Below are 26,802 nucleotides of genomic sequence, written 5' to 3' on the forward strand. Positions count from 1 at the left end.
CCACCATTTAGATAATAGTCTGCTTTCCTGTTTTTGCCACCAAAATGGATAACCTCACATTTATCCACATTATACTGCATCTGCCAAACATTTGCCCACTCACCCAGCCTATCCAAGTCACCCTGCAGTCTCCTAGCATCCTCCTCACAGCTAACACTGCCCCCCAGCTTAGTGTCATCCGCAAACTTGGAGATATTGCCTTCAATTCCCTCATCCAGATCATTAATATATATTGTAAATAGCTGGGGTCCCAGTACTGAGCCTTGGGGTACCCCACTAGTCACTGCCTGCCATTGTGAAAAGGACCCGTTTACTCCTACTCTTTGCTTCCTGTTTGCCAGCCAGTTCTCTATCCACATCAATACTGAACCCCCAATGCCTTTTTGTGTCTATCTTCGGTTTAAACCATCACTTGCAGTCCCTTCCTACACAATAGATTAATCATGATTGAATGGCAGAGTAGACGATGGAGCGAATGGCCTAATTTTGCTCCTAGAACTTATGAATTTGTGTCTATCTATTAATCATGCTTGTTTCAGTTGTCTGGCATTGCTGTGCATTCATGAACAGCTGGAGAATGAATGAAGGGCCAGCGCCAAGGGCGTGGCTTCCAGGAGGGAGAGGCGGGGCTTGAGGCGTGGTCTTCAGTCGGCTCGCGTGAAGGCCTGGCCAATGTGGTGACGTATTGTGGGCGGATCCGTGTGTGGCAGCGACAAGGGGCAGGGTCGAGGCCTTTATGAATGGGAAGGGGCGGAGCCTGAGGTAGAGCATGGGCGGGGCATTGCGTCGCGGTGTGGGCGTGGTCTCAGCCGCAGTGCTTGTCATGGCGTTTAAGAAGGAACTGCAGATGCTGGAAAATGGAAGGTACACAAAAATGCTAGAGAAACTCAGCGGGTGCAGCAGCATCTATGGAGTGAAGGAAATAGGCAGCCGAAACCCTTCTTTGGCATGGCCTCGGGATTAACGCAGGTCATGGCGGTGACAGCAGAATGTGAACGTGGCCTTGGCAGCGTCGAGTGGGCGGGCCCATACCGGCACAATGGAGGCGGGGCTGGCTCGTCGGAGCGTGGGCGCGGCATGATCGTCATAAAGGGGACGTGGCCCATAATGTTACGGCATAGTCAGGGCTTTGGCGTCACAGCCGAGCGTAGGGGTGGCCTCGGTGCCTGTCAGACGATGGGCGGGGCGGATGCGTCATAATGGGGGCGTGACCTAATCCTGCCTGGGGTGGGCGTGGGCGGGGCCTCGTCGGCCGCCGCCGTTTGAGTGGTTTGAGCCTTGTTTCTTTCAAAATGCTCCTACGTCACGGCGGCCTGCCGGCAGGGTTGGAGGGAGCATGCGCACGCCGGCTCGCCGGGCCGGCGTCACGTGACGCAGCCGCCTTCAGTGAATCGGCGGGTGCGCTCGAGGGCTGGACTCATACACACAAGATGGCGGCGGTGGAGTCGGTGAGTGACACTGGATCACGGCGCTGGGTGCGCCGAGCCTCCCATACGCTGCACCACCCGTGAGGGGAGCCTGGCGGCACGGTTAACCACCGCACGCTGTCTCCCTTCAGCGGGGGCGGCGGCAGGCTGGGGACAAAGTTTCCGCACACGTGTGTTCTCGGGAGCCGGGGCCCCGTGGGCGGCAGAGGCAGCATGGCCGCGGCTTGACTGGAGCCAGGCCTCGACCGCCGGGGGAGGGGATCCACATGGCACGCAGCCCGGGGATCCTTAAACCTCCCGCCTGCCGTGTTCTCCAGTGGACGAGAAGAGGTCTCCTGTTCTCCTTCACCCTGAGGTGGTGGAACAGCCGACCGGCCGCCCCAGGATGGGGGAAGCCAACACCCCCAGTCGCTGACCGAAAGCCCCCTAAATGTGCCTTCACACCTTCTCTTCATGCTGACGGGGGGTAAACAAAGTAATGAAAAGCCGGCGTCACCATCCGCTCGCATTTCGACCCTTGTTTGTCATTGTTTTCTTTTAAAATTTGTCAGTTCTTGTTTAACTTAATGGTCTTGTAACTTTCTGAGTTTATAGAATATTTGTGTTATAAAAGTGAATGATTCTGACGTTTTTATAATTATGATGTAATATGAAACTTTTTCAAAATTCTAAATGTTATCAGCTTTTCTATATTCGGCACCCGTTCGCTTTATTCCCCCCGCCCCTTCTGTCGAATCTGAAGTAATTCACTTGTTGCTGTAATAGGCAAGAAGTACTTTATCACAATGGGATGGGGGGTGTTTTCCCGCAGCCCCATAGCGGGCTATATTCCAACAGCCAGAGGCAGTATAATGCTGACAACTAACGGGGCAGCAGTCCAGACATAACGGATGGTTGAATGATATCTGCCTCTCGGATTATAACCTTTCCCTAACTTTTGATTGTCATACATGATTACCTCGCTTTACCTCCACGTCAAACGATATACTCTTTTTAATCCCACATCATGTCTTCAAATGCTCTGTGTATTTCTCTCAGTTTGGAAAGCATATAATTCAATGACATAGACATAATATTTAAAACTGATTTCTCTTTGACACCCTTCCTACAGGGAACGTCAGTGGGGGGCTTCACTGGTTCTCTTTCCCCTTTTAACCAGGTGGCCCCAACTACTCCCCCACCCATCCAAGAGTCCCCCCCCCCCTCCTCACTGAACACCCCCCCCCCCCCCCCCCCCCCCCCCCCCCCCCCCGACATCGCCTCGGCCTCCAACTACTTACTGGCCTTCCTCTGATCCCAACCCCACCCTTGTGTTCACCATCTCCTCTGACCTCCCCCTTTCTGATACGGAACGGTCTGTCATCAGCAGAGGCCTTACCTTTCTTCCCCTGCGTCCCCCCACCTCAATGAATTCTGGATCCGCCACGATGTAGAACTCTTCTTCCTCCGCCTCTGTGCCTTTTTCTATGGGAAGGAGTCTTTACCACTCTTTACCACCCTTCTCCTGTCTCCACCAGACCCCCTCCTCTTGGACTCCCCTGGATGGCCCTGTACCTTCTTTAGACCTTTTCATTCCCAGCTGCCGGTGGGACATCAACTGCCTTAACGTTTGCACTCCCCTTACTTACTCTAACCTCTTCCCCCCTCCAAACGTACAGTCATCCGCTCACTCTGCAGCAATCCCGACTTGCTAATCAAACCCGCCGACAACGGAGGCGCCGTGGTGGTCTGGCGTGCTGACCTATATCAGGCTGAGGCCAGGCGACAACTCTCAGACACCACCTCCTACTTATCCTTGGACCATGACCCCCGCAGACGAGCACCAGACCATAATATCACACACCATTTCTGATTTTAATATTTCTGGCTGTCTGCCTTTCACAGCCTCCAACCTTATCGTTCCCCAGCCCCGCATGGCCGGATTTTATCCTCTCCCCAAAATCCACAAACAGAACTGTCCTGACAGACCCATTGTTTCTGCTTGTTCATGTCCCTCCAAATTAATTTCCATATACCTCGATTCCATCCTATCTCCCCCCCCCCCCCGTCCAATCCCTCCCTACCTATGTCCAAGACACCTCACACGCTCTTTGTCTCTTCAACGACTTCCGTTTTCCAGGCCCCCACTCCCTCATCTTTATCATGGATGTCCAGTCACTCTATAACTCCATCCCCCACCAGCAAGGTCTTAAAGCCCTCCTTTTCTTCCTCGACCGCAGAACCAGCCAATTTCCATCTACTGATACTCTCCTCCCGCCTAGCAGAGCTGGTCCTTACCTTCAACAACTTCTCTTTTGACTCCTCCCACTTCCTCCAAATCCAAGGCTATGCCTGCCTCTTTGTTGGGTATGTCGAACTCACTGTTCCAGGCGTACACTGGCCCTATCCCCGAACTCTACCTCCGCTACATTGACGACTGCATTGGTGCTGCCTCCTGCACCCATGCAGAACTCACTGACTTCATCAACTTCACGACTAATTTCCATCCTGCACTCATTCACTTGGACCATCTCCGACATCTCCCTACCATTTCTGGATCTCACCGTCTCCACCACAGGAGACAGACTATTGACCGACATCTACTACAAACCTACTGACTTCCACAACTATCTAGAGTACACTTCTTCCCACCTTATTTCCTGTAAAGAAGCTATCCCCCCTACTCCCAATTCCTCCGTCTACGCTGCATCTGCGCCCAGGATGAGGTTTTCCATACTAGATCATTGGAGATGTGTTCATTCTTTAGGAAATGGGGGTTCCCCTCTTCCATTATAGATGAAGCTCTCACAAGGGTCTCCTTGATATCCCACAGCTCCGCTCTTGCTTCCCCCCCTCCCCTCATCTTCCACCACATCAGCTATCGCATACAGCATATCCTCCCAACACTTTTGCCACCTCCAACGGGATCCCACTACTGGCCATCTCCCATCTCCATCCCCTTTTGCTTTCCGCAGAGACCATTCCCTCCTCAACTCCCGGGTCAACTTGTCCCATCCCACCTAAACCACCCCCTCCCCAGGTACTTTCCCCTGCAATCGCAGGAGATGCAACACCTGCCGCTTTACCTCCCCCCTCAAATCTATCCAAGGACCCCAACAGTCTTTTCAGTTGAGGCAGAGGTTCACTTGCACCTCCTCCAACTTAATCTACTGTATCTGCTGTTCCAGATGTCAACTTCTGTACATCTGCAAAACCAAGCGCAGACTCGGCAATCTTTTCGCTGAACTCCTCCGCACAGTCCGCCTTAACCTACCTGATCTCCCGGTTGCTTAGCACTTTAACTCCCCCTCCCATTCCTAATCTGACCTTTCTGCCCTGGACCTCCTCCATGGTCAGAGTGAGGCCCAGTGCAAATTGGAGGAACAGCACCTCATATTTAGCTTACAATACAATACAATACAATTTTATTTGTCATTTGAACCTCATTGAGGTTCAAATGAAATGTTGTTTCTGCAGTCATACACAGAAGAAAAAGACCCAAGACACAACACAATTTACACAGACATCCATCACAGCGCATCTCCTCCTTGCTGTGATGGAAGGCAAAAACCTATCTCTCCCCTGCACTCCCTCCCCTGCACTAAGGTAGCAGCAGTATGAATATTAACTTCTCTAACCACAAATAGCCTTTGCTTTCTCTCTCTCTCTCGATCCCCTCCCCCTTCCAAGTTCTCCCACTAGTCTTACTATCTCTGACTACATCAGTGGTTCTCAACCTTTTTGGCCACAGGACCACATCAGACATTTTTGGTCAGAACCGTGTCCCCCAAAACAAAAATTGAAAAAAAACAGCCCGATTTATGAAAACATGTCTGTCAATACTCAGTCAATGGGATGGCTGAAATTGCTTCAAAGCCATCAGGCGATCAAAACGAGGACGAATGCTCGATAGGCAGCACCTCATGTCAGCGTCGATCACAAGCCTATTGCGTGCCTTGATTTTCAGAGTTACCGTGGTTAAGAATCCAGCCTCACAGCGATAGGTTGAGGGGGTATGGACCAATAGGGTCAGGGCCCTCTTCAAAAGAACAGGACAGTCCTTCATTTTCAGCCAAAACGTGGCGAGCTCTTGTTCCATGAAGTCACTCTTGAACTGCGCATCTTCACGAATTCGGTAAAATTCATCCTTCCCAGCCACAACAGTATCGCTGATGGCACCGTCTTCAACAGAAAAAGGTGGGACAATCCATTCATCACGAGAGCGTTCGTTCAGTCAGGGGAAATAAGGTTAGATGGCTTCGCTAATTGCCAGAAGGTGAGTTGCGATATCCTCGTGGAAGTGGCATTCGGCGTCTGGAGTAGTACCCAGGAGTGTTGTCATCTCAGGGAAAATAGTCGTGTCACCATCCTGGACTCTTCTCTAGTAAAGGTGAATCTTCCTCCTGAACGCTGCCACTTTGTCATGAGCCGTGTGTAGCATTGGAAGGTTTCCTTGAAGTGACAGGTTCAAGGAATTCACCTCGACGAAGAAGTCAGCCAAGTAAACAACCTTCATCACGAACCCGTTCATCCTGCATCTTTTCATGAAGCTGATTCTCCTTCTCGGTACACTGAGTCTCCAAGAACGCGCTATTTCCTCTCGAAGTTGAATTGCACGATTGTGAACTTTACCACGCAAAAGAAAGCCAGCGCACCTCCGTGTGGAATAACAGAACAGTGAAATTGAAGATTCTTGAGTTTGTTGCGTTCCCTCAGATGTGGTTCACAACCTTCACCTACTCACTGTTTGGCCATGCACGAACGCTAATACACGGCAGTTGACAAGCATGAGCCTCGATCGCACATGATCCAGGCCACACACAGTTTTTGTGCGTATACGTACGCTCATATGCAAACAAAATACTGTGTGTGGTATGTACCTTTGTTAGGTTCCTAAAAATAGGCTCAACAAATTGATGTTATTTGTGACCCCCGGAAAACCCCACAAACAACTCCCATGGGGGTCACGACTCCCCGGTTAAGAACCGCTGGACTACATTCTATCTCTGTCCCGCCCACTACCCTGACTTCAGTCTGAAAAAGAGTCTCGACCTGAAACGTCATCCATTCCTTCTCTCCAGAGATGCTGCCTGTCCCGCTGAGTTACTCCAGTATTATGGGTCAATCTCTGTGACACCTGATGGTTGTGCTGTGTATAAGGCAATAGAGGGGGCAATCAAGTTGTGAGTGTTTGAAAGTAATGTTTGTCAAAGTGTTAAGGGTCCCGACCTGAAACGTCACCATTCATGTTCTCCAGAGATGCTGCCTGACCTAAGTTAGTCCAGCTTTTTCTCTTTGATAGCATCTGTAATACCATATGTTAACATAGAAACAAAGATTTACTTAACTACTCTGCATGTTCTGCCAAACAATGTTTTTAAAAATTTCTCACGAGATGCTGCCTGACCTGCATAATTAGTCCAGCACTTTGTGTCTCTATGTGGTATAAACAGCATCTTATTACCTCAAACAAATTTGCTATTTTGCTAATACCAATACAAGCAATGGAATTTCATTATAGTTTCTAAGTGGAAGATTTATTGCTGCAAGAACGTACAATGTTTGTGCAAATTATTCCCTCATCCGCTAATGCTATTATTGTTATTTGTTCATTATAACATCAATACTGATTTTAGCTTCCTGCACATTTAGTCACTATGTCATCTTCAATTTGGCTTCCCACTATCACTGACCTAACGAATGGAGCTCCTTGCATAAAACATTCTAAACATTCTCCCTGTAAGGTGCTCCTTAAAGCACACCTCTTCGACCAAGCTTTTGATCATGTGCAGTGATGGTACAGTTTGCGACAGAGTCGAAGTTGTTACGTAAATAAAAGCCGCTGGAGTTATTTGGCAGTTTGAATCTAGAGTGTGAGGAAGAAGGTACAATATTTGGCACCAAGATCTTTTACTGGGGTGAGAAAACATGAACTAATTTTCTATTGACGATGGATATCAAGTAACTGCCTGTGTTTTCAAAACAAATCATCCTCTATTCCAAATTACTGACTAAAGATATAGGGCATGGGCAAGGGCAGCTTAGGTTTGTAATGATGCTCCTGTACAATTAAATGCTCTGTTACACTTAGCTTTTGGGCTTGCACATGATGAAAGGTCATTTGACTGAGACATTCATGGTTGTTGGTGTCTGAAACTATCTCTGACATGAATCATCGCCTTCAGGGAAGAGATGAGGGGCAAGGGAAGATGGATTTGGAAATTATGTAATTAGGCTTCCTTATATAGGAACCACAAAGTAAACAGAAAAGTTTCATTCAGCTGTGACCAATGCAACAAATGTATTCGCTGTGTGTTTCTCCTTTCCCCATCCCGCTCATAACTCAATAGTTTCTTGATTCATTTTCTGTTTAGATGCATGGTGTATAACTAGTCTTCACCAATATGTTTAAGCATGAGAAATCTTAAAAAAATCGTTGTTGCTTTTGACTTAACACCACCACATTATCAATAAATGTTGTGTTCCAACAGCTGTGAGGCTGACACGTGGGTAGTTGGTGTGAGCTGGGTTTTTTTAACCGAGAGGAAAATCAAAAAGTTGGTATTGCAACTTGGCTGATTATGTTAACATTTCTTTGTGAATAGGAATGATAAATGTTTAGCTTGTTCAGCAAGCCATTTATGCAAAGGCCTGTTTGGTTGCAAGTTGCTCTCTGCAGATTCCCAGAAATGGACAAGAACCAATTTAGGGAGTGAAAAGCCCTGGAAATTCCCCTCTAACCCCCTAATGCCCCTGTCCCACTTAGGAAACCTGAACGGAAACCTCTGGAGACTTTGTGCCCCACCCAAGGTTGCCGGAGGTTGCAGGTAGTGGAAGGTAAGACCTTCGACAACCACCTTCAACTAGCATCACAGCCGGCTTCGACTAAAAAATTACCGATTTTTAAAACGGCAACCTATTTCTAGTCGCGGCCGGTTTTGAATTTTTTGAAATAATCGCCGGAACATAGAAGAAGCGGAAATCACTTTCGACCATTAGGGAGACTGACAAAAACCTCCGGAACCGCACGGAAACCTTGGGTGGGGCGCAAAGTCTCCAGAGGTTTCCGTTCAGGTTTCCTAAGTGGGACAGGGGCAAAAGGAAATACAAAGTAATCCAATGGTCTTCCTCTTTTTTTGCTGCCATGCCACAATCTTTCCTGAAACTTTAAAAAGGAGAGTAGCTGGAGGAATTCAGTGGGTTAGGTAGTGTCTGTGGAGAGGAAAGTCTAGTTGAAGGGTTTTGACCTGAAATATCCACTGTCCAGTTCCCTTTACAGATCCTTTTTGCTCCTAAATACTGTATCTACAGTATCTTGTGCCACTAACCTGTAACCTGTTCTCTTGTGAGATTCTGGAAAATCCACAAAGTTAGCATTACTGTGCATTTTGTAATTGGCTTCAAAGAGCAGAATTATTTTCTATTATCTCCTATATAGTTATCCTAATAAGCATTTTATAATGTAAGTTTTACATTTAAATGGATTACATCACTTGGATATGCAGAGAATGGAGGGATAAGGATCCTGTGCATTCAGAGGAGATTAGTTTAACTTGGGGGAGTTTAGGACCGAGGCCATAGCCTAGGTATGTTACAAAACCTACCTGAATCGTCATTGGGAATCTGCCCTCAGCCATGGCCGCGATTTTGGCGCTGTTTGGAGGGGGCGGGTTTAAAACGCGATTTTTACTAGGCTGTACTAATCGCACATGTTCAGCCTAGTAAATCATTAACGAAAAATCGCTGCAAGACCCGGTCGCAAAAGGTATTATTAGTTTTATCGGCCTCGATAATATAGTTCTAATTGTTTTTAAATTACTCTCTGATTCCGCAACCTCTCGCAGCCCCAGGGTTTTATAAAGCAAACAATTAAAGGTATGTACCTTATTTTTACATTAAATGGGGCATATATATAACCCTATATATCAAGTTATCTATAACGAATAGTTCATTTTGGGCTTTTTATATCCTTCTCGCAGTATTTTTCTCGGCATTTGAGGGCACTAATCCAGCGCTATGTCAACGTTCTAAACCAGCGCGTTCCACATGAACCCACTAGAAAGCCGATTTAAATGGGCATTTATTTACAGCAATTGAACACTAAATTCCTTCCATTTGGCCTATAAATTAATGTAAATTAGATATAAAAATCATGTTATATTGTGAATTATTTGTGAATAATCTTTGGACACTTAGGCTATTTAAAAATGTTAATCTTTCCTTAAGAAATGGGCTTTTGATTATCCAAGATCACAGCTTTTTTGTAATGTCCATTGAAAATCAATAGGGAACAAGATGCTAATTTCCGAGTATGAAAATGGTCATAACTTTTTTAATACTTGAGATATGAAAGTGAATTTGGTGTCAAATTAAACTTATTGTTATGCTTTATCTGATGGGATAAATTGCAGACTTGATTTTTTAAATCTCAAAATTTTGTAACATTGCTACATAGCCTCAGATTTAAAGGGTGCTCTTTTAGAAAGGAGGTGAGGAGGAACTTCTTTAGTCAGAGGGTAGTTAATCTGTGGGACTCATTGTTACAGAGGGCTGTGGAGGCCAAGTCAGTGGATATTTTTATGGCAGAGATTGACAAATTCTTGATTAGAACGGATGTCAATGGGATTAGGAGGCAGAGGTCAGCCATGATAGAATGGTGGAGTAGACTCGATGGGTCGAATGGCCTAATTCTACTCCTATAACATGAACTTGGCATCATATTCAGCACACATTGTGGGCCAAAGGCCTCAATGTGCCATACTTTTCTATGTTTTATATTATTTTACACTTCAAATAACTGCTCCATGACTGTTTATTTTTCTTTATTTTACATTCTTTTGCAGTAAATGCCAAGCTCAATTTTTAATGAAGCCGGTATAACCAATTTTCCCTCTGAGGCAAAAGACATTTTGAGTATCTGCTTGATTCAGCATTCGCACTAACACCTGGACCCAAAACGTCACCTATCCATATTCTCCAGGGATGGTGCCTGACCTGCTGAGTTATTTCAGCATTTTGTGTCTTTCCTTGGTGTGCATCCACATCTGCAATTCCTTGTTTATACAATCCCCCTTTGTTGGTGGATTGTCAGAGGTGCTACAGGTGCACAACCTTTTATCCAGAGTTCCGCAAACCGAAAAACTCCAAAAACCGGCCATTTTTTCCAGGATGTCGTCTGCACACCAAAGCTCGCGTTTGGCGCCAAACTTGACCCGAAACAACCCACGGTCAACCCAGGTCTGTACTACTGTAGCGGCTGCCTCCTCCCCAGAGACCGGGGAGACATTTAAACATCTGTAAATCATTGCTTAAATGTTAGTCAGTTAGTTTGGAGGGCTTTTATGTGAAGGGGGGGTGAAGGGGTGAACTTTAATTCTTAGTCCCCTACCTGGTCGGAGAGGCGGGGAGCGGTCAATGCCTTACCGGGTCGCCGTGCAGTAAGCTCCGCAGCGCTGTGGCCGCCAACTCCCAGCTGGGGCTGCGGGTGTCTGGCCGCGGGCGGCGCCAGTTGGAACTCCGACCCCGGCAACTCTACCCCTGGCTGCGAGGCGCTCCAAATCCACCGCCGCCCGCGGCCGGAAGCCCGCAGCCCCAGCTCCCAGAATGTTGGGAGTCAGCGGCGTCGCAGCGCTGGGATACCAGCGGGGAGTGGGCAATGCCTTACCGGGTCGCCGTGTGGTAAGCTCCAGAGCGCTGTGGCCGCCGACACACAACATTCGCGGAGCTGGGGCTGCGGGCATCCGACTCCCAACATTCGCGGAGCTGGGGCTGCGGGCGTCCGGCCGCAGGCGGCGCTGGATTTGGAGCGCCTCGCAGCCAGGGGTAAGAGTTGTCGGGGTCGGAGCTCCAACCAGCGCCGCCCGCGGCCGGACGGAGCCCCCAACTCCGCGATGTTGGGAGTCGCCGACCAGGTAGGGGACTAAGAATCAAAGTTTCCCCCTTTACCCCCCCCACCACCACCACCACATAAAATCCCTCCAAACTTACTGACTAACATTTATGCAATGATTTACAATGATTCCCCGGTCTCCAGGGAGGAGGCAGCCGCTCCAGACTTTTCAAGCCGCCTACCTTCCTAATCTACGCTAAAACTCTTCCATTCGGAAATCCGAAAATGTCCGAAATCCGACAAGTGTCTGGTCCCAAGGCTTTCGGATAAAAGGTTGTGCACCTGTATTACTAATATGGGAGTTAAAGTTGTCTGGCAATTTGATGGATGGATGAAAAAATTCTACAGTGGAATTGAGGGGAAAAAAAGAGCTGTGTGTTTTATTGAAATCCCAGTATTACCCGAAAAGAGAAAAAAAACAATAGGTCACTTATCACATTTACTGCTTGTTGGATTTTGCTGTGTCAGTTTGCACAAAACAATTTGTTGGCTTTGAAATATCCAAGGCACAACATATGAAAGCTTGACAGCTTTTATAAATCCCAGGCCAAAACCAAAACTTTGCATCAAATTTGGAAGTTAAAAATAATTATTCTATACTGTCACTTTGAAGAAAATATAATTTCTGAAAATATTCTAGTTGTGTTATGACTGCCAAATAAATGGTGATTAAAAATAATGAATTTTACTATGTTAAAGGTAATTATTTTATATTGCTTCTTTGAAGAAAATATTTCTGGAAAAATTCCACTTATCTTGTGACTGCCAAAGAAATGGCGATTTAAAAAAAAGAATGAATGTTCCAAGGTGTAAATTTTAATACTCTAATAACAGACACAGTAAGAATAACTCTTATCAAAGCCTGTGTTACCATTGTTCAGGATGCTTTTGATTTTCAGTATTTTGTAACAGCATGCCCTCAAGGTAGTCACACATCCTGATTTATCAGAGCTCCCCACTGTTTTCTTCAAATTGCAGTTACTGAATATTGTTAAATGTAGCTTAGCGTATGTATACACAAAAAATATATAAATCCCGGGCCAAAACCAAGACGTTGCACCAATTTTGGAAGTATTTAAATACTGAATGACTTTTCATGATGGTACAATTGATATTTTTATTTCTTGTGGAAGTGTGCAGATATATTCTGGTAATGGAAATGAGTTTTACTATAAATTTAATTCCTTGATATTAGGCATTGTTTTTAAACGGTTCACCCCTTTATACACTTGCAACTTCATGAACTTCATCAAGGCCTCTGGAAATATTCCCACATGAGAGACTGGTTCAAAAGGTTTGGGCCCATGGGAGTGAGGGCATGTTGGCAAACTGGATCCCAAATTGGCTTGATAATAGATGGGATGATGGTAGAGGATTGTTTTTATGTTTGGATCTCTATGACTGGTCGTGTTCCACAGGTGTATTGGCTGGGACCCTTCCTGTTTGTAATGTATGTGAAGACTTTGATGTGAATGTAGGAGACAGTGTCAGTAAGTTTTCAGATGGCATGAAGATTGGTGATGATATTTTCAACGTAGTGAGCAGTCTTAGACTACAGAGAGACATTGTGTTGGTGAAATGAGCATGGAAATGGCAAACAGCTTAATCCTGATAAATGTGAGTGGATGCATTTTGGCAGGGTGGTTAGGACAGAAACCATGAAAGACAAGCTCTGAAGGAGTATTGAGGTACAGTGGGATCTTGGCATGCTTGACCAAAGATCTTTAGATCTGGTCGCACAGGTAGATAATGTCAATACAAAGGCATCTGGTTTTTGTTGGTTGTGACATTGAGTACGAGAGCATGAAGGAATGCTCCAACTTTATACAACATTAGTCCTCAACTGGAGTAAGCAGTTCTGGCCACAACACTACAGGAACTATGTGATAACTCTGGAGTAGGTGTAGAGAAGATTCATAGTGATGTTGCATGCGATGAAGTGTTGCAGCTATGAAGAGAGACTAGTGTGGATGGGTCTGTTTTCCCTGGAGCCGGGGGCATTAAGAAGGGACAAATGATGATGGGTTTAGATAGGATAGAGTGCAAGGAACTTCCAGACACCAAAGGTGAATAAAATTAGAGGATATAGATTGTAGATAAGGGGAAAGAGATTTAGATGGGATCTAAGGGGGACCTTTTCACCCATGGAGCGGTGAGTATCTCAAAAATGCTGTTTGTTAGAAGCAGAGATGGTAGTCAGTGGTGGAAGCAGAGTCACTGACATCTATCGGCTTCTGTCTCCTTTCCTCCCCTCCCTAGTCTACCCAATCTGTTTCCACCTATTACCTACAAGCCTCTGTCAACACTCCACTCACTATCTCCCCTGTCTGGCTACATCTAATCACCATTCACCATTCAATTGGTTCAATCTGTCACCTACCAATCTCTGTCTCACCCCACCCTCTCACTTGTATACTGAGCATCTCTCTACACTCAATCCTTTTTGAGCCTTGACCTGAAACGTTAACCATCCCTTTGCCTCCATAGATGCTGCTTGATCTGCTGAGTTCTTCCAGAGATCTTTGTGTCTCTGCTAGAAGATTGGGAATACTACTGCCCACTGGTTGGCATAGTTGTAATTGGCTGAATGACCTGTTTCTATGCTGTATGATGATGGCACATTTCATCCAACACTCATGTTTATGTATGAAGATATTGATTGGCCAATAGCAGCTGTTTTACACCTGGTGTGAAAATGATTTGTTCACTGCAATGATTGAGAGACATAATCTCATTGACACAGAGTGGGAGTACTGAACTGTCTTGAGTCCATGCTATTTGCTTCTTGAGGTGATCTTAACAGATCCCACATCATTGATCACACTGAAATAGTCGTTCATTTGGTATCCTACCCAACATTTATACAGTGCCCTCCATAGTGTTTGGGACAAAGGCCCATCATTTGCCTCTTCTCCACAATTTGAGATTTGTAATAGAAAAAAAATCACATGTGGTTAAAGTCACATTGTCAGATTTTAATAAAGGCAATTTTTATACATTTTGGTTTCACCATGTAGAAATTACAACTGTGTTTATACATAGTCCCTGCATTTCAGGGCACCATAATGTTTGGGACACATGGCTTCACAGGCGTTTGTAATTGCTCAGGTGTGTTTAATTGCTTCCTTCATGCAGGTGTAAGGAGTGCTCAGCATCTAGTCTTTCCTCCAGTCTTTCCATCACCTTTGGAAACTTTTATTGCTGTTTATCAACATGAGGATCAAAGTTGTGCCAATGGAAGTCAAAGAAGCCATTATGAGATTGAGAAACAAGAATAAAACTGTTAGAGACATCAGCCAAGGCTAACCAAAATCAACTGTTTGGAACATCATTAAGAAAAAAGAGAGCATTGGTGAGCTTACTAATCACAAAGGGACTGGCAGGCCAGGAAAGATCTCCACAGCTGATGACAGCCCAAACGCATGTCCGACAGATCAGAAACACTCTTCAGGAGTCGGGTGTGGATTTGTAAATGACCATTATCTGCAGAAGTCTTCATAAAGAACAGAAATAGAGGCTACGCTGCAAGATGCAAACCACAGGTTAGCTGCAAAAATAGGATGGCCGGGTTACAGTTTGCTAAGAAGTACTTAAGAGCAACCACAGTTCTGGAAAAAGGTCTTGTGGACAGATGGGACAAAGATTAACATGTCAGTGATGGCAAGAGCATTGGAGGAGAGAAGGAACTGTCCAAGATCCAAAGCATAACACCTCATCTATGAAACACGGTGGTGTTATGGCCTTGGCTTGTATGGCTGCTGAAGGTACTGGCTCACTTATCTTCATTGATGATACAACTGCTATTGGTAGTAGCATAATGAAGTGTACAGACACATCCTATCTGCTCGTTCAAACAAATGCCTCAAAATTCATTGGCCGACGGTTCATTCTACAACAAGACAATGATCCCAAACATACTGATAAAAAAAAAAAATCAAAATTACAAAATGGTCAATTCTTGAGTACCCAAGTCAATCACCCGATCTGAACCAATTGAGCATACCTTTTATATGCTGAAGAGAAAACTGAAAGGGACTAGCCTCCAAAACAAGCATAAGCTAAAGATGGCTGCAATATAGGTCTGGCAGAGCCAGCAACTGGTGATGTCCATGAATCGCAGACTTCAAGCAGTCATTGCATGGAAAGGATATGCAACAAAATACTAAACATGACCACTTTGATTTACATGACATTGCTGTGTCCCAAACATTATGGTGGCCAGAAATGGGGGGACTATATATATGCACTGCTGTAATTGCTACATGATGAAACCAAAATGTATAAAAATGGCCTTTATTAAAATCTGACAATGTGCACTTTAACCCATTGTAATTTTTTTTTTCTATTACGTCTCAAATTGTGGAATACAGAGGCAAATAAATAAATGATGGGTCTTTGTCACAAACATTCCGGAGGGCACTGGATCTGTGATCGTTGCATTTGAGCAGCTGTCATTGAACCGAATAGCACAAGAACGAGCCCTTTCGCCAGTGCTGTAGAGTCGATACCCAAAACACCTGACTCCGACTCCGAATCTGACTCTGACTCCGATCCCTAGGTACGTATAATAATTCTAAATCTGCTAAGATGACATTACACAAGATGGCATTTCATAAGAACTACATGAATCATCAGGCTATCTTTTAAACTCATGTCCTTAAAGTTATGGTTGTAGTTATGCTATAGTGGCTTTTTAATTGTTTATTTGTGAAAAAAAAACATAATTCATTAGGCTAAAAGAAAAAAAATTACATATAGGACTATGACAACATTTAAATTCCATTGAATTAAATAAAAATTACAAAAGCATTACTCCTAAATTTATGACAACAAAAATAGTGTAATCTATCATATCTATATACTTTAAAAACGGTGTGTTTGTGGGTGTATGTCAGATTCGGCCTTTGATTCCTTGTTCCACCAAACCCACACGCTGAAGCTCCGTGATTTCTTCCATATCGCTACCTAATTCACTTTTACATTCACTCATGCACTCCTCAAAACATTTGGACATTTTTATGTACACATATTTAAATAAAACCATCCACACACCCCCCCCCCCCCCCCCACTCATTTTGTCGCCGCCTGCTGGCCACCCACCATAACTCAGTACTCGGGGTCTGAATCGCTCTGCTCGAAAAACACTGACATTTTTCCCTACTGCTGGTGCCTGGCCCCGCTCTGTCACGCTGCCTCAAGCCAAACATCGGATCTTCCTGCGTGACAGAGCCGGCGTGTCAGAAGCGCCGAGGCTGCGAGGCCTCACAGTCTCTGATGGGGCAGCTTTCACAGACTTTACCATCAGCGGCACGGACTTCGGATCCAGCAGCAGAGTGGCTCCGTTAATGCATTCATTCCACAGTGAATTCAGTTCGGTAACAACACCCCCCACCCCTCCCTCCCCTTCCCCCCCCCCCCCCTCCCCTCCCCTGCCCCCCCTCACCCCCGTACTCGGGATATGAAGCACGTTCGGGGACCAGACCCAACGGGTCTGCACTTGGTCTAGTATCTATTAAAACTCTGCGTGTGTGTGTGGGTGTATGTCATTTTGCCTATGAAACGTATTTCCTCGAAAACCAGACGCAGAAATGCGGACATTTTTACATATTTTGGTAGGGATTTAACTTATGATTTCAGAAATCCACTTCTCTCTAGATGTGTTCAATTATTTCCCCAGATTTAGAATACAATTGTTCACAAAACATCAAAAAAATTAATAATCAAACTGCTGCATGTTACAGTGCCACTACACAGATGTCCAATCACAATGTATCTAATTTACGTATATGACATCACAATGGGACAGGGGTGGGAGATTGGAACCTTCACGGGGTCCCACTAAAATCAAACTGCTGCATGTCACAGTGCCATCTCACAGATGTACAATCACAATGGATCTTATTTACATATGATATCACAATGGGACAGTGGTGGGAGATCTCTCCCCCTCCCTCCCTTCCACCCCGTGCCTTTCCCCCACTCCCCCCCTCTCTCTCTCCCCCCCCCCCCCTCCCCTCTTCTCCTCCCCTCCCTCCCCCTCTCTCCCCTCCCCTTCCCCGACCCCCTCTCTCTACCCCCCCTCATCCATCCTCACCCCCCTCTCTCTCCCTTCTGCCCTCCCCACGCTCTCCCCCATCTCCCTTCCCCATCTCCCCACGCTCTCCCCCTCCCCATCTCCACACGCTCTCCCCATCTCCCTCTCCCCTCACCCACCCATCCTCTCCTCCTCCCCTCCACCTCTTTCTCCCTCTGTCTCTTGCCCTTCTGTCTCTGCCCCTCTCTCTAGGTCTCTCCCCATTCTCTCTCTGCCCTCACTCTCTATCCTCCCCTCCCTCTCTAGACGCACCTGCGAGTTGGGGGCTATGCGTCAGTCGACAGGGCATTTATGGGGTAAAAGGAGCAAATTAACAATATTAATATAATATCAAGGGGGGTAGTTAGCGTGTGTGTGGGGAAGTAGTTAGTGTGTGTGACGCCGCATGCCCCCCCCCCCCCCCCCCCCCCCCCCCCCCCCCCCGCAACCACACGTTGGGGGAACAGACCCCACGGGTCTGCACTTGGTCTAGTAGAAATTAAAACTAAATGCCGGCTGAGTTACTCCAGCAATTTGTGTCTGTCTGAGAATATTCATTCACAGTGTCCGGGGTACTTTCTGCTACAGACTTGGAATGACAACATGCTTGAGGCAGCCACAAATACATATATTAATTCTCTCTGTCCCTCTCTCTGCCGTCCCTCTCTCTCCCCCCTTCAGCAATTCTTCATCTTTGGATAGGTGAAATATTAAATGTTTCCACTCCCATAGGAATGTACCAGGAGTAAAATCCTCTGCTTGCAGCGTTTTGGTGACTGCAGAAGGGTGAGCATGCAGAGCTTCTATTTGTGATACCAACCTTCTTTAACTTTTAGTCAGGAAGATACTGGGATTATCAATGTCTTCTAGAAAGGGTTTTAGGTCAAATAAACGCTTAACAACTCCAGCGAGTTGCTTGGTCCAAAATAGCTCCCTTTCCTGCATGTCTCTGGAGGATAGCATCAATTTTAGTCCTGGCCCCTGTGGCTACTTGCATCCCCAGAGAAGCTCCATGGCGTTCTTTCAATCCTTCTCTTATTGCTAGTTGCAATGTATGTACAGCACAATGCATATGTTGGATTAGAGCTGAGATGCCTCCACACCAGTATCATCTAAAGTTTCATAATTTTGTTCTGTTTCTGCTGTTTCAGTTTCAGAATCTGCAACAGAGATCTCCTTTTCGTAGTGACTTTTTCTTCTTCAACTTTATTAATCTTTTCCTTTTTGCTTAGCATATTTGAAGCATTATCAGTGACAATGCATAGAATCTGGTCTTTCTTAATTTCAAATTCCGTCCACTAAGTTCTGGAGATAAATGCTCTCATGATGTGCCTTGGTGTCCTTTACTCCAAATGCCTGAGTTACTATTTTATTGTTTTCATCAACAAATCAAGCATTGATGGCAAAATAGTTCATCCAAAATAGGCATCCATTTTAATGAACATGAACCACCCCTGAAGAATTTTTTGAAACTTTTCCTTTTCATTCTTGGCTTCTTCAAGTGATATGTCTTCTGATACTCTCCCTTGCCAGAGATACTCCTAGTTTCTTAGCCATTTCTCCATTTCTCTCGGGTGGAAATAAAGCGTGCAGTATGTTTAAAAAGTGGGATTTTTTCCGATTTACGTAATCTCTGAAATTTATGTTGAGGTCGGAGTTGGGACTTTTTTTACCGACTCCGACTCCAGCAACACAAATTGTTCCAACTCCGACTCTGACTCCGACTCCACAGCCCTGCTTTCGCCCACAATGTTTCTACCACACACAATGCCAAGTTAAACTGATCTCATCTGACTATTCCCTGCACTTCCATGTGCCAATCCAAAAGCCTATTAAATGCCATTTTTGTATCTACCTCCAACACCAGCCCTGGCAGTATGTTCCACGCCCTCACCTGTGGTGCAAATAATTGAATTACAGAGTTAGGTGGTAATGTCTGTTCTTATTATTTAATTGAGTGTGGCATCAAGTTGCCCTAGTAAAACAAGTCGGCGAGCATCACAACGATAGCACAGCTATGGTTGGATTACAGAACTATAGTTGGTTATGGTAATGTAGGAAGTCAATTGTCCCAGCCCCAGGAAATTACTGTGGGAAATCTTCAGGTCATTGTTATAGTCTGCTTCATTTAATGACCACCTTTCCATGCTGAAGTCAGAGATTCGGATGTTTGTAGATTGCGCAAGTCTGCATGCAGCAAGAACTAAACAATAATATGGCAGGGATGGATAAGTTGTATGTAACATTTGTACCATGAAAGTGCTAGTTGGTGATTGTCTTCATCAAGAATTCCACCTCGTCAAGCACCCTATACATTCATTTCCTCCTCCACTGGTGCACAGTGTACACCAGGGGTCGATAAAACTACGTCCCACGTGCCGAATCCGGCCCGTAACCCAAAATCGCCTGGCCCGCAGGCGTATTCTTTTGAGTCCGATGCAATGCTGCCATTGCTGAAAGATGCCGTTGTTGAGGGTGGGGGAGTCCCAGCTGTGACGTGTTTCCTGCAGGTAGGTCTGTGGGCAGGAGGGTGCATTGGGCAGGCTGTCCCGGCCCGAGGACAGTCGATGGTGTCATTGGAATTGAGCGTGCTGTCTAGGCTCTTGTTGTCCACGTCAGACAGCTTGGCCTCCGCTGGGAGGGGGTCCTGTCGACGGGGGGCAGGTGGGGGAGGGATGTGGTGGCCGGGAAGGGGGGGGGTTTGGGCCCCTGCCTCGTAGCCCAGCTGCCGGCCCAGCGAGCCCCGCTCAGACCGATCGCCCATGTCCACCGAGCTGTCGCTGGGCGGCTCGATGGTGAGCAGCGGCAGGTGGGCAGCGCGATGCCGGTAGTCCTGGCACTCCGAGCAGGCAGCCGCCCTCTTGGCCATTGCCTCCCCCGCCTCGCTCTCCCTCACTGGAGGCACACAGGGCTCGGAGGAGGCAGGGGAGGCTGGCGTTGACCGGGCTCCTTCTCCCTCCTCTAAATACAGCGCCTTCGAAACAAAACTATGACTATTATTAACCTCCACTTATTACCTATGGTGATAGATGTGGCCTGTCATTTGCTCACAGACATGGGTCCTGGCCCCTATGCAGAACAAGGTTGCCGATTCCTGGTGTACACCATCTACAAAATGCTTTGCGGTTATTCACACCGGCTGCTCCAACAGCATCTGCATTCAGTACTACCAAGATGGGCAAGAACAGCAGGTGCATGGGAACACTTATCTTGAAGTCGCACACCATTTTCACATGCAAATATGTATTATAACTGTTTATTACCACAGCGTCTAATTCCTGGAACACTCGACAGGGTGGCACTGAGAATGAAGGGGGACCCGACGGGGGGGCTGCTGCAACGTACGCTTGCAGGCAGTAGATATGAATGTTCGGTGAACTTTGTAACTTTGTCGGCTCCTGACAAAGCTCCCAGTTTTTGCTTCCTATGCACTGATTGTCTGAGTCTAATCTAAAAAAAGTTGTACTTATTTGCATAATTGTGATTTGATTCATTTATAGTAAAGGATACCACAATCACTTATACTATCTGGACATAATCTTGCATGTGTACTTCAGATACATTGCAGCAAAAAAACTCAATACATGAACTATCAAGCCTGTGTGAGTATTTGTTGATGATTTTGCTTTGCTCAAAGATGGTCATTGCTTCATTGAAAATATCTAGTTTAAGAGTAATGATTGAGTGCGTTTTACCATTTTTCTTGTGCTGTTCCTGTGGACTATAATTTGTAGTGTGCTCTGGCTTCCTCTTCTATGTCAAATCAAGGAATTTTGAAACTTCTGCATACAGTATCAAGAGTCTATCTATTGCTCCCTTCCCTCTGCACTAGTTGCTCCGAGCACGTCATTTTTAATGGAAATTCTAAATATTCATGCATTTTTCCTTGGCCAAGGGATATAGAGTAAACTGCTCGCAATTGCTGCCCTGTTACTTTCAGGGAACTTGTCTTCGAACAGTTAAACATGAAACCATCGGGCAAAGGAGGCATTGCATTTCATTTGCCGTTCTTGTATGGCAGTATCATCCAGACAGCTATGTATATATTTTTAAATAATCTTGGCATGGACAATCCAGGAGCACAGTTATTCATGTAATGCAAACAAAATGGATGCTGCTTTAAAAAGAGGAAAAAATAATTCTACAATTTATCTCCAAATGGAAACCATTAGGTTTTAGGAGTCTTCAATTAGTGCAAATATGAATCTAGAGCTCAGACGAACCTGTAGATCATCATTTAAAAAAAATAGTGTGCTGGTGTAACTCAGTGGGTCGGGCAACTCTGGAGAACATGGATAAGGTGACGTTTCGGGTTGAGACCTTGTAATTCCAGCACTTTGTGCCTATTTTGTAAACTAGCATCTGCAGGTCCTTGTTTCTGTGGGTCTTGTTCTTGTCCTGAATGTTCTGCCAAAAGTTGTCAACAGATATCTAAGCATTTAATTAAAATGTAGGTCTTGTTATTTGGTTAGTTCTCCGTTTGCCATTAACCTTTTCTATGATGTTAGTTGTCCCAGTACTAAGATGTGTTTAAACGTTTCTGGTCATTCTTTTTCTCTGTAGGAAACTACCACACAACCCCAGTCTTCAGAAGAAGAAGGTAAAACTGAGGCAGCAACCCAAGAAATAGGGAAGCCTGAACACTACATTAAACATCCGTTACAGAATAGGTAAAGCAACAAACATAAGATTACCCTGCAACAGTTCAAAATTATGACCATACGATGCAAATTTTATAAATTAATATCTCTAATCTGGATGTAACAAATATTGAGGCACTGGTCAGGAAAAAGGTGTATGTCAGGTATGGGCAACTGGGATCAAACTAATCTTTTGACGAGTGTAAGAGATGTAGGACTATACTTAACAGGGAAATTTGGGGGGCAAAAAGACGTAAAATTGCCATAGCAGATAAAGTAACGGTTAATGGGCCTATCCCATTGAGGCTACTTTTTAGGTGACCTCAGAAGACTATGCACTTGCCACATATTCGTGGGTGGTTGCTGATGAGTCGCCTTCATGGTCGTGAGGAGTTCTCGCATTCTGAGAACTAGTCGCGGCCTCATTATGGTCGCCGCAAATTTTTCATCATGTTGCAGCGACTAGAATGAAGCCGCCATGGAGAGTAGTGAGACTTCTCGTGCCGTTGGTGGGTCGCCAGGAGGTCGAAGGGTCTCGTAGGTTGTAGCTGGTGCTGACCAGTGAATTTCATTGGCTCATTGGGGGGAAAAAACGTGAGCAGTAGTTTTCAGAACCAAGGATAACCGACCGGTAATGTTAAATCTCTGCCGAGCTTCACAGCCGTGTATCTCTGGCTTCTTAAAAGTTGTCTCCACTCCTTCTCCCCTCTCTTTCTCCCCCCCCCCCCCCCTTCTTTTAAAGGACTTGCCCTACACTGTGCTTTAGCCGTCTTTATTACAGCGCCAACCTTCCGGTATCACCTTGGCTTTGCACCGTGTGAATTTCACTCAGCACTCTCCCCGCTTGCCCTGTCCCCAGCCTGCATAACGGGCTGGTGAAGGAAGCGGTGTGTGTGTGTGTGTGTGCTCGCCTAAGTGGGACAGGCCCATTAGGTTAATTATTGTCACATATTCCGAGGTAAAGTGAAAAGCTTTGTTGTGCATGCAGTCCTATGAAATTGAATATTACTGGACATAAATGCAATCAAGCCATACTCGAGTACAATAGGTTGAGCAAAGGGGAAGATAGAGTGCAGAATATAGTTCTCAGCATTGTGCACCAGTCAAATGTCCTCAATGGGGTAGAGGTGAATCAGACAGTACATCGGCCTATAGAGGGACTGTTCAGAAGCCTGATAGCAGTGGAAAAACTGTTCCTGAGCTTTGGCAAAAAAAAGTAAAAATGATTCTGAAGAGATTCTAGCAACATCTTGTATAAACCGAAGACCGACACAAAAAGCTTGAGTAATGCAGCGGGTCAGGCAGCATCTCTGGAGAAAAGGAATAGGTGAACACATTTTGGGTCGAGGTTCAGTGTGCTTATCTATGTGTGGAGCCACAGGAGATGGGTGAGGTGTTAAATTAATATATCTCATCTGTATTTATTGTGGAGAAGGTTGTGGAAGCTAAGGAATTAAGGGAAATGAATAGTGATATATCAGAACATATTCACACTACAGAAGAGGAATGTTGGCGGTCCTGAGACATATTAAGGTTAAGTCCCCCAAGCTTGATCAAGTTTATCAAGGGCATTTTGGGAAGATGGAGATGAAATTGCAGAGGCGATGACAGAGATATTTGCATTATCTTTAGCTCTGGGTGAGATAATGGAGTGGAGGGTGTCTAAGATTGCACCACAGAGAGAGGCTGCAAGGACAAGCCAAGGAACTACAGGTCAGTGTGCCTCAGTAGTGGAAAGTTACTACTGGAATGGGTGATGTTTCAGACTGAGTCTGGGGAGAGGGAGATACAGAGATACGGTTTAGGTTACCTACCTGATCTCCCGGTTACTGAACACTTTAACTCCCCCTCCAATTCCCACATTGCCTTTTCTGCCCTGGGCCTCCTACATTATCAGAGTGAGGCCTAGTGCAAATTGGAGGAACACCTCATATTTAGCTTGGGCAACTTATACCCCAATGATATGAATATTGACCTTTAACTTCAAGTAACCCTTGGGTTCCCTCTCTCTCCATCCATTTCCAATTCTCCGACCAGTCTGACTGTCCTTGTCTACATTTTATCTCTGTTTGCTTTGTTGTTACCTTCTCCCAGCTAACAATGATCGATTCCACAGTTTCCTTGATCTCCATCTCCTTTGTCTTGTTTTCAAACCATACTTCTTTATCTCTATCTCCTCCCCTGATTCGGTCTGAAGGATCTTGACCCGAAACGTCACCCATTCCTTCTATTCAGAGATGCTGAGTTACTCCATCATTTTGTCTCTATCTACTGAATAAGGATAGTTAGCTGGCTTTGTAGGGGAATGTAATTTCTCACAAATTTGATTGAAAATTTGAACATGCCGAAGAAGATTGAGAAGGGCAGGGCGATAGACATGAGCTGTGTAGACTTCACAGGGTCCCACATGGTAGGAAGGTCCGAAAGATTAGAACACATTAGACCCGTGGTTGGCCTGGCAATTGGCCACACAATTTGCTTGGTTGGAAAGGGACAGAGGCAGTACTGGAGATTTGTTTTCCAGACTGACCAGTGGTGCGTCTCGGGGACTGGTGTGGTATCTACTGTCATTTGACACATATTTTAACAATTTGGATGAGAATGTAGGTGGCATGATAAGTTAGTTAGCAGGTTACGCCAAATGTGCTGAACAGTGGTGAAATTTGGTGAACAGTGAAGAAGACTAGGTTTCTTAGCAAGAGGATTTGAGTATAGGAGCAAGGAGGTCCTACTCCAGTTGTGCAGGGCCCTGGTGAGACCACACTTGGAGTATTGTGTGCAGTTTTGGTCTCCTAATTTGAGGAATTACATTCTTGCTATTGAGGGAGTGCAGCGTAGGTTCACCAGGTTAATGAAAGAATGTGTCGACTGGGCTTGTATTCACTGTAACTTAGAAGGATGAGAGGAGATCTTATGGAAACATATAAAATTCTTAGAGGATTCGACAGGCTAGATGCAGGAAAAATGTTTCCGATGTTGGGGTCCAGAATCAGGGGTCACAGTTTAAGAATAAGGGATAGGCCATTTAGGACTGAGATGAGGAAAAACCTTTTTACCCAGAGAGTTGTGAATCTGTAGAATTCTCTGCCACAGAAGGCAGTGGAGGCCAAATTACTGGATGTTTTCAAGAGAGTTAGATTTAGCTCTTGGGGCTTACGTAATCAAGGGATATGGGGAAAAAGCAGGAACGGTGTACTGATTTTGGATGATTAGCTATGATCATATTGAAGGGCTGAATGGCCTACTCCTGCACCTATTTTCTATGTTTCTATTAACTAGGGAAGTGGGCCAACAAATGGCAGATTGAATTTAACTTTGACTAATGCATTTTGGAAAGTTAAACCAGAGCAGGGCATACACAGTGGATGACAGGACCCCAGAGAATGTTGTAGAATTCAGAGTGAGGGGTGTATGAACATAGTTCCCTAAAGGTGACGGCACAAGATGGTGAAAAAAGGTGTACGACACTCTTGCCTTTGATTAGAAGTACAAGCACGTCATGTTATACCTGTACAAGTTGTTGGTGAGACTGTATCTGGAGGATTGTCTGCAATGATGATTTCCCTCTCACTCTCCATCAACATTGAGATAGAGATCTTGTGTGAGGAGGAGCTTCTTCTTTACTGTGATTTAGGACAAGGTAGTCCCTCGGCCATCCCAATGTAGTTTGAGTGTGTGTGTGCGCAGTGTATGGGATAATCATCTTTTGTTTGAGGTATTAAATCCAGGCTTCTGCTCATATCTAAACGATTCCACAGCATTATTCAAAATTGAACAGCAATTGATGGCCTTATTAACATTCCCATATGAATAAATATTTTCCAGGTTGCTGGGTATAGAACCTCTCTACCTCATATGTTTGCCTAAATGTCATTTCATTTCAAAACTCACTTGCTTAACAAAGGCAGTGGTATATAATGCACGTTTCTTTTTGCATTTTACAGTGCTTTTTTTTGTGACATGTACAAATTAATTGCGGTTTGCACATTTTTAATCTGTTCCCAAAGCTAACTCTCACACCCTTTACTGCAATTTTTTTTGCGGAACTTCCCCCCCCCCCCCCCCCCCCCCCCCCCCCCCCCGAAAGTACCTGAAGAAAAAAGCAAAAATGACCTGTTTAAAACTTATCTTGCACAGGAATGAAATAATCTCATTAGTTACCAGGTCCAGCATAATAAGTATAAATGCAATAAAGATGTATTGAGATTTGATTCTCTTTTTCATTTTAGACCTTAAAACCTAATTGCTTTCAGAAATTTAGCATTTTTTAGGTTTGATTCTGGCCAATTCTTGGGTGGAGGTAAGGGAAGCAAATAAATTTACTTGTAATCAAGCTGAAATTTGTTGTAGCAATGTGCCCTCAATCATCGGAAGATTATTATTGCCTATTATCCTTTTTTTCCCCAGTTGCATCTGTGGTCTTGCTATTGGGTACTAGTGCTATACAGTATGGAAACAGGTTCATCAGCCTAACTCATCCATGCTGAGCAAAAGATCATCTTGATCTCGTACCATTTGCCTGTGTTTGGCCCACATTCCCTCTAATATATATAATATATCCTGAGTGCCTTCCTCAACCCTGAATAATTATGTTGACACTTTCTTAAGTTCATACATCCTAGGAGCAGATGTAGGCCATTCAGCCAATCAAGCAGCTATCGAATCAGGGCTGATCTACCTTTCCCCTGCAACCCCATTGCCCCTGCCTTCTCCCCATAACCTTTGACACCCTTACTAATCAGAACCTGCCAATCTCTATTTTTAAAAATACCCAATGACTCACCCTCCACAACC

General features: G+C 45.2%; 1 protein-coding gene across 2 annotated transcripts in view; it reads left to right on the forward strand.

The window, feature by feature from the left end:
- The first annotated feature begins 1,277 nt into the window (after positions 1-1,277).
- Positions 1,278-26,802, forward strand: part of eif4eb (eukaryotic translation initiation factor 4eb) — a 39,974-nt gene continuing 14,449 nt past the window's right edge. Inside the window, exons 1-2 of one of the 2 annotated variants that reach the window (XM_055641299.1) lie at positions 1,278-1,448; positions 21,932-22,038. In XM_055641299.1, coding sequence (XP_055497274.1) covers positions 1,293-1,448; positions 21,932-22,038 — 263 coding nt within the window. In that variant the 5' untranslated portion in view covers positions 1,278-1,292. Of the gene's footprint in view, positions 1,449-20,889; positions 20,971-21,931; positions 22,039-26,802 lie in introns of those variants that run through there. The other variant, XM_055641308.1, reaches the window with a different exon arrangement.

This window comes from Leucoraja erinacea, chromosome 1 (genome assembly GCF_028641065.1).
Source record: "Leucoraja erinacea ecotype New England chromosome 1, Leri_hhj_1, whole genome shotgun sequence".
Lineage (NCBI taxonomy): Eukaryota > Metazoa > Chordata > Chondrichthyes > Rajiformes > Rajidae > Leucoraja > Leucoraja erinaceus.